General features: G+C 51.6%; 1 protein-coding gene across 1 annotated transcript in view; it reads right to left on the reverse strand.

Annotated features, from left to right (window-relative positions):
- Positions 1-8,835, reverse strand: part of SHC4 (SHC adaptor protein 4) — a 31,794-nt gene extending 22,959 nt beyond the window's left edge. The window contains exon 1 of the mRNA XM_051796571.1: positions 7,339-8,835. Coding sequence (XP_051652531.1) covers positions 7,339-7,923 — 585 coding nt within the window. The 5' untranslated portion in view covers positions 7,924-8,835. The remainder of the gene's footprint in view (positions 1-7,338) is intronic.
- Positions 8,836-9,095: the final 260 nt, after the last annotated feature.

Below are 9,095 nucleotides of genomic sequence, written 5' to 3' on the forward strand. Positions count from 1 at the left end.
GACACTGAGCTAGCTGGAAGGAATACATGAGGAAATACTGGAGACAACAGAGCCTCCAGGAACAGACAGGCTCTGAAAGGCCCACGAGACCAATGTACTCAGAGCCCCCATGCAGAAGAGCTGAGTGTCCCTTCAGAGCAGTAGGAGGCATTACAGGGCACGAGGAAAAACACTGGCTCCATGCTGCTGCACATCTGATGACAAATAACCTCTGCAGAAGATGAAGGAGATAAAGTTGCAATTTTCCAGCTCATGGCAACAGCTCTTAGGAGCCTGGACTGTAAAGTGACCGGCTTTAAATGAGGGGTGACTACCACACTTCTGTTGTACAGGACAGAGCTGGAGGCATTTTCTGTACTCATTTTGGATTTGCATAAGACTAATTTTCAGAAATATCAAGAATGTGCATGTCAGCCCACAGGCTCCTCTGACCTATGGGCACATTTTCGTCTCACTGAAGTATGCTAGGCTAAGCCTATCCACTGAATTTACCCCTCCCCAAACATATATTACTAATTCTGTCAGCATTTCTATTGATCTCCACCTCTGTGTTGTTGAAGCACTCTGATCTCTTCATTTCATGAAGCTGGCGTAGGTCTGGGTCTCTCAGTTTGCCTTCTGGGACCATCCTGCAGTGCTCACACAGTGCCCAAGAGCTGCAGCAACAGCCTGCCTGTGCAGACCTCTCCTGCAGAAAGCCAAACCTTCTGGGATACAGAGGCAACCTGGAAATCCCAGGCAGGAACATGCATGCTCTGTCCTCTCGTCTGAGTAGATAGAAAAAGCATTGTCTGTCAGAGAAAGGTACTGCGTTTACTTCCTCTGCCTCACTTTGCCTGTGAATCGATTTTTCTGCTGGGCCATTCAGAAGGGGGTGGATTTAGGTATCTGTTTCAGCTTTGGAGACTTTCAGAAATGAATGTGTGTGTGAAAAAGAGAACGTTATGTGTGCAGTCAAGCAGGGATTCCACAACAATTGTATTATCCCTATTTTGGTTTCTTTCCAGATAGCAATGTAACCCTTGGGAGAACTCCAGAATTAGGTCAGGGACCTGGAAGGACATCAATAAGAATCTGAAGGGTTAGCAGAACTGCTTCCCTAATGAACATTTAATGACTTTGAGAGCTATCTGCCTTGTTAAAGATATTCCTGCTTAACGGGAACAAAGCAAATGTGGAAAACATGTCTAAGCCTCAGCCTGTAGCACAGCGACAACCTCTGATCCCACAGCATAAGGTCAAGCATCCTATGAGCTGGTTGGCTGCTCCTCTACCCTTGAAAAAAGAGAAATTTAGAGGAGTAGGTGAGTCATATGCTGATAAGTGAGTCCCCATTGCATCCTGTACAGATGCGTGGGAAGCTACTCTAAGCAAAGATGAAAAATCAATATTAGGTTTTTGCATAAGTGACCCTGAGTGAAGCTGAACTTATCAATGATTCACAAAAGACCTTTTTTTTTCTCTTTAAAAGCCTGAGTAGGGAAGTGCATTAACATGGCACCTCACTGCATCTCTCATTTATTTTAGCTGTTGTTGGTTATCTAAACTGGCAGAGTTAGTAATGGCTGAACCTTCACATTGCAGTAGGAACGGGCAGAAAACCAGCAGAGCCCTGGGCAGGGGGACAATGTGGGACTGGGGCAGAGGAAGTCAGGGTCACAGAGCCTGGGAGAAGCCTGTGGAGCACATAAAAGGGCAATGGGATGCCAGAAACCTATTCAAAAAAACAAAAGATATTCTCCAAGGAAGAAAAAAATAATTAACAATTAAACAAGGAAAATATTAAGCCCTCCATAGCAAAGTCTGACAAGCAGCACAACCAGTGCACGGGAGAAAGAGGAAGGAAGGCAGGAGAGAAGGACAATGTTTGCCTCAGAGACTTCAGCACGCAGACTTCAGCTTAGGTGGTGCCCATGGTGTACACCTCAAACAGCAGCTCCCACAAAAAGTGGGCTCATCTGGCAATGCAGGATGAAGGCAGCTCCAGCTTTCCTGCTGCAGGGAAGGTTGAACTAAAACGGGGAAGGCAGCAGCCACAGGTGCCCAGGAGAGGAAGCCACAGCAGTGCATAGCTCTTGCCCCAGCCCAAGCTATTCACCAGGTACTTTTGGGATAACCAGGGTAGTAAGATAATGTCCAAGGAGGCTTCCTCTTCTGAAGCCCCACAACTAGAGGCATGGCACACCTCCACTGAGCTGCAAGAAGCTGGGGGAAGCTGGACACAGGCACAAGGGTGCAGCAAACAGCCTGCAGCAACAAGCACAGATACAACTGCAGAATTCAGCTACCTATGGAAAAATAAAGCACCAACACCGAAACAAGCCAAGTGCTAAAAACTTGACCTCATTAATGAGAGCGGATGCTGAACCCTCTGTTCTGTCAGGAGCAGGATGGAGAGCTCCTGCCAGGACAAGCAGCAGCTCTTGGGAGGGAAAGGAAAGACTCACTGGCCCCTGCTGGAAAGGGAACCTCTCCTTCAATGGCAACACATGCAAAGCTGTCCCCTCTCTCCCTGCAAAGAGAGACATTGGCACTGGGGGCTGCTTTGTCCCCTGGTGTTTGAATCTGGAGGGTGATGTGGGGCTGGCTGATGTTTCCCCACGGCACCAGGATGGCAGGGAGGTGGCAGGAGAGAACAGTGGTTATTGAAGACACACACATCCTTTCACATCTATTTACAAGAGATGACAGAAAGTGACTGCAAACAGGATGAGGGACTGTGTGGGAGGAGATGTGAAGGCACTAGGCAGGGCCCATGTGAATAAGCTTTTCAGGCACTTTCTAATCCAGACCCACGTCTCACTTCATTCCCTGCCATAACGCAGTCAGTGACTCCAGCTCCAGCTTGAATGACAGACAGTGATTCACACACAGGAAACATAGAATCATAGAATCATTTGGTTTGGAAAAGACCTCTAAGATCATCAAGTCCAACCATTAACTCAGCACTGTCAGTCCACCACTAAACCAGATCTCCAAGTACCCCATCTACACGTCTTTTAAATACCTCCAGGGATGGCGACTCAACTACTTCCCTGGGCAGCCTGTTCCAATGCTTGGCAAACATTTCCACAAAGAAATTTTTCCTAATATCCAACCTAAATCCCCATCCCCACCACCCTAGCAAAAATTGAGGCCATTTCCCCTTGTCCAGTTGCTTGTTAGTTGGGAGAAGAGACTGACCATCACCTGACTACAACCATCTTTCAGGGAGCTGTAGAGAGTGATGAGGTCCCCCCTGAGCCTACTTTGCTCTAGGATGAACACCCCCAGCTCCCTCAACTGCTCCTCACAAGACCTGTGCTCCAGACCCTTCCCCAGCTCCATTGCCCTTCTCTGGATTCACTCCAGCATCTCAATGTCTTTATTGTTGAAAGGGGCCCAAAACCTGACCCCAGTACTGAGTCCTGGGGAACACTGCTGGTGACCAGATGCCAGCTGGATGAAGCCTCAGTCACCACCACTGCCTGGGCTTGGCTGTTCAGCCAGGTTTTTACCCAGCAAACTGTGCACCCATCCAAGCCCTGAGCAGCCAGTTTCACCAGGAGAATGCTGTTGGAGACAGTATCAAAGGCTTTACTAAAGTCCAGGTAGACAAATCCACAGCCTTTTGCTGTGATCCACTAAGTGCATCGTAGAAGGAGATCAGGTTAGTCAAGCAGGACCTGCCTTTCCTAAACCTGTGCTGGCTGGGTCTGATCTCCTGGTTGTCCTGCACGTGCCAGGTGATGGCACTCAAGGTGAACCTTCCCTGGCACTGAAGTCAGACTGACAGGCTTGTAGTTCCCCACATCCTCCTTCCGGCCCTTTTTGTAGATGCCTGTGACATTTGCTAACTTTCTAGTCAATTTGGACCTTCCCAGTGAACCAAGACTGCTGATAAATGATGGAAAGTGGCTCAGTGAGCACTTCCACCAGCTTCCTCAGTCCCCTTGAATGGACCCACCCAGCCCCACAGACTTGTGTGCAACTAAGTGGTGTAGCAGGTCACTGATCATTTCCCCTTGGCACTGCTTTAACCCCACTGGCTTCCTCCAGCAAACACCAACCCCATCCAGATCCAAAAGCAAAGCCCATAGAGCCTCTTCCATCCCCGCCAAGAGGAGCAGAGAGGCCGAGGCAGCCCACAGCACTCAGCACTGCAGGCAGCTCTGGGACCCCCGGGGCACCGGCCAGACAGCACAAAACCAGGGCAGAACAGGCTGGAAAACAGACTAGACACCTTCAAGGAAGAAAACAACCCATTTAAGACCATTAAACACACAAAAAAAATCCCACTAGTGGTTTGTCAGTGCTAGCCTAATTCTCCTCATGTGCTTACTCTGCTCTCATCTTCTTCCCTGCAGCAGCAGTGCAGACAGACTGACAGACAGGCCCTTGGTCTGTCCTCTCCTTGTGCCCACACAGCACAGCCCTTTCCCTAAGGACAGTGAGCGGGGGCTTTTTGTGATGAAGAACAGCTTTTGATAAATGGAAATTTTCCTGGGAAAGTCTGACCCTTTCATTCACAGGTTTTCAATTTTAAATACATTTTGAAAAAAAACAAAACAAAACAAAACAAAAACAGGGAAAATTCATAAAAACAGACACATACACATATTTTCCTTTGCCTTTTTAGTTTTGTGCCAAAAAAACACTTCCTGCAGTGGGCCAGGGCTCCAAAAGAATTGGTTCCAAACCACCCTGTCCCCGCTCTCCGGCTGTGACAAAGCAAATGGTCTGAAAACACGCAGGTTTCTGTTGGAAGCAGTTCCCCAGAGAGGCTCTGGGCCTCGGGGGCGATGCCGGGGTGCAGAGGCGCAGCCCCTGGGCCGAGGTTTGCGCCGGTGGGCGCTGCAGGGCTGCCCACACTCCATCCATCCATCCCTGAGCCGGCACAGCCAGCACCGCCCCAGCACCCGCCGGGCCCGAGCCCCCGGCTCATGATTCACAGCTGCGGCTCTGAAGCCATGAATCACCGGAGCCCATCTCCTTCCTGCCAGAGCCCGGCTGTGCATACGCGTGTAGTTATTTATTTACGACGGGCGATGCAGGGCAGCTCTCCGGGTGCAGTGTCAGGGTACCGCACGCCAGGGAAGTGCCTGCAGATGAAATACCACAATATTTCCCTGCCCTGAGCATGGGAAAGGCGCTGGTGGTTTCTGGGGACCAGGAAAGCGCTGCCCTGAACCCCACTCCCCACACAGAGACAGGGAACAGCTGCTCCAGGCTGTCCTGTCACATCCTCTGTGGACAAGAGCAGGACTTTGCAGGGGACACGTGCCCACGTGCACTCTCTCAGGGCCCACTTCATGTCATTCTGAACTCCTATGTCAGAAATAGTCAGGCTCCTTTTACTCTAGAGACAAGCAACTGATTACAGACAGGTATGATAGCATGTATCTATATGCATCTGCCATCAAACTGCTAGCAGAGGATCAACCTGCACATTCATAAAACTCCTTTGAGACAAAGGATGCTACAAGCAGCCTTTCCCATATTGTTTTAAAGTATAATGGTATTGTAATGAAATATCTGGTAGTAGCATTTCCTTTCCATATTTTAGTTAAATAGCACATTTTTAAAACCAAGCTGGGTCCTATCCTTCTGCTCAGAAGCAGCCACCTCCCTGACACTCCCCAACAGGCAAGAGCCAGGATGGCCAAGTGCCTCTTGGAATATTCCTCAGGCTCATCACAGCCATAACAAACACCAGCAGGAGACACAAGTGCCATGGCCTCCATGGGCACTGTTTAGAGAGAACCTCAGCTCCACATGGGCAGCACTGTGGGAAATACTGCATAATGGGTAGAATGTGAACATGGGCAGGGTAAATACCCATCTTGTAAAGCCTGCAGCAACCTGCATACAAAGTATGTTTTGAAAGATAACAGTGTGAGAATCATAGCTGTCCAGGCTCCTATTAAAATATTAATATTTAGGCTCTTTGTTATTTGCACAAACACCTTGGGGGAACAGGTGCTGTTATGGGTCTCAGTGTCCTCCCCTGGAGCCCCGGTGACACAAGGCACTGACACAGGTGCCCTGTCACCACCAGTCACAGAGAGCCACAGCCACCCCCCCGAGGACACAGTGAGCCCAACATTGCCTTTTCTGAGAACAACCCCAGAAAGGCAGTTTGTGCCTCACTCCAGTCTGCAGGGGACAGACTCTGCCCTATAGCATTTCTTTAATTCACCACATTATTGCCCTTCTAAAGTAACTGTGGATCTTCTCCTTGTAATTGCCAAATCCTCTTCAGATTCTGAGTAAGCTCTTAAGGCCAAGGCCTTTGGTAACAGCAGTAATATAGACCTGACCTTCCTCCTAAAGGGGGCTCTGCAGAGATCCCAACAGTCCCATAGCCCAACAGGGCACAGGAAGCTGCATGGGGATAGTGGGTGTCTCCAAACACCACAGGAGAGAGGGCAAGGGTCAGGGCAAGAGGGTAAGGATTGGGAGCAGCTCCAACTGCCCAGCCCTTGATCTCTCAGCCCTGCTTTGCCTCCAGGTGAGACCACCCCTCTGCACCACACCCCTGCCATGCTGCAGCACTGTGCCCCCAGACACTTCTCAGCCCATCTGAGGCTTCATCACCAGCTCCCAAAGAAGCCTTGTGGTCCCTGAGGAAAGGACCACCTTGCCCACCTCTCTAATGATGATGCCCAACCTCCCAGGCTGCTTATTTACCGACCTGCTAGTTATTATTAAAGGGGCTGGTTGAAAAAAACACCAAGAGTTTGGCCAGGACACATCAGCCATGTTCTTGCAGCTCTCCTTGGACAGGGTCCTGCAGACCCACAGCCATGGGAGCATTAGGAGCAGGAAGATGGAGGGAAACAACTGTTGTGTTGTGAGGCTCCCACCAGTGACCCCACCCCTTCAGAGATATTCCTCATGAAATGAGGTGATTTCCAGAAAGACCAGAAGAAAACCATACTGGAAATACAACCTGGGCAGCACCTGCCCCACACCCTCCCTGATAAATATGTCAGCAGCATGGGCCAGCATGTACCTAGTGCCTGCAGTTGCTCTGTGAGGGATGGGCCCCCTTTTGCCTTCAACATGCATTTCAGGCCAGAGTAACCCCTGTTTTAATTGCAGCTCAGCAGCACTCCTCAGGGAGGCTAAAGATAGTCCTTTGGAAATGAAGGTTGTGTTACCTCTGGGAGCAGCTGGGGCACTTTTAGCTCCTTCAGTTCGACATCCCAGCCCTACCTACATCAGGAGACAGGAAATACACAGGAGAATTCAGTGGTTTGGGGCACTGACTCCAGGAGAGGGAAAATGGAGATCACCCAGCAGCCCCCTGAGCAGTTTGCTTTGCCAGAGAATGGAGACTCTGTGAGAAGTACTCACCCTGACGCTGTAGGTCGTTCCTGGCTCCTGGGTGTACGTGCTCTCATCGCTCTGTGTGAGGCTGCTGTCCTGCCTGCCCACAGGAGCAGCCTCCTCAGCCCCTCGCACAGCGCAGTCACCTGCTGGCTTTGGGGTTAGGACCAGCTTATCCAGGTCAGGCTGTGGATAAGAGGCCGACAGGCAGCTGATCTCGGGCGAGGTCGGGCTGCTCGGGATGGTAACGCACTCCGTGAGTTTAATTCGTGGCACCTCTTTCGTTCCCAGGCAGAAATTTTTCAGCCCCGGCAGATTTGATGGGTTGGCAAGTTTAATGTTCGCCATCCGGGGGATCAGCGTGCACAGGGTGGTGCAGGTGTCCTGTGGCCCCAAGGAGACATCTTCTGTCAGTAAATTAGGTGTTGAAGAATGGGAAGAGGAGGAAGAACCTTTGATATTTAAAGACGTATTTTGTGTACCTTCGTCTAGGGATGTTATGGAATCATTCCTGAATCGGCTGTACTTAGCCCTGTGCAGCATTCCTGGATGTCTGAATAACCCTACATACAGGACGTGTCCACCGAGGCTCTGCTGGCTGCGTTCTCTCATAGCCTTGGCAGGTCTGTAATTGGATATTCTTGCATAAATTGGCTCTTGTAGATAATTTATATGGAAATCAAGCAAGTCAAATAATTTTCAAAACAGAAACCTATCGGATATTTTTGCTGACTCCCTCTCGAGTGGTTTGTTTTCCTCAATGGACAAGGCTTAAAACTGCATGGACATCTGGCATTTTGTAAGCAGTAATAAAAGCAGCATACGGGAAAGCACATCAGTGGTACAGCAGCTTAAGCTGACGAGCCGCTATCCAAACCTGCCTTCATTCCTGCCTCAAGCCAGGCACTAAATCCCACCTAGCTCTGAAGACTTACAGCTGTAGCATCATTAATTACCGAGTCCTGGCTGCAGCGAAAGCTCAAGCATATTCCACACAAAGCACAGCGAGAGAGCTACAAGCTCAAACGTATTTTCAGACCGGCATGAACCCCGAAAGGTGCCCAGCTCTCTGCACTTCCACCGCCGCTGCCCCAGAGGCGAAGAGCATCCCTGCGCTGCAGCTCCTGCCCCGCCGTCAGGCACAAACCCACGGAAAACACTGAGCAGCGTCGGTCTCGCTAATTCCTGCTGGAAAAGTCCTTCAGCACCGTAACAATCCAGGAACAGCCGGGTATTGCCGCGCCCCCGGGGCCGTTCCCCGCAGCGCCCGGGCCGGCCCCGCCGCAGCCGCCGCCACCGGTTTTATGAATGAAGTTTTTTTGTGAATGGGCTGGGCGCGTGCGGGCGGGCACCGCCGTGAATGGCGCTCGGCGCGCGGCCGCGGCCCGGCGGCCCCCGGGGGGCGCCTCGCAGCCAATCAGCGCCCGCCGCCGGCTCACGCGCCCTCGGCGCGCGGGGAGGGGGGAGAGGGGGCGCGAGGGACCCTCCGGTGGCGCCCGAAATCCCCCAAAATCCGCTTTCTGCGGCCGGGCCTCCTCCGCCGGCGGCACTGCCGGGGCCAAGAGCTGCGGCTCAGCCCCAGCCGGGGCTGCGGCGGCCCCCGCGCTGCCCCACTCGGCCCCAAGGAAAGAGCAGGCTCGTCCCAGCGCTCCGTGCTCGGCAGTTCAGCTCCTGCCCCGGGGGAAGCCCCTCTCAGGCACCGCTTGTAGCTCCGGCGAGCGGGGTTGATTTTACGCCCTGGAAATGTCAGGGCCCTCAGCACGTTACCTCGGCTCCATGTAGGA

Source organism: Manacus candei, unplaced genomic scaffold, assembly GCF_025592945.1.
Source record: "Manacus candei isolate 608988 ecotype Guabito, Panama unplaced genomic scaffold, ASM2559294v1 h1tg000046l, whole genome shotgun sequence".
NCBI lineage: Eukaryota > Metazoa > Chordata > Aves > Passeriformes > Pipridae > Manacus > Manacus candei.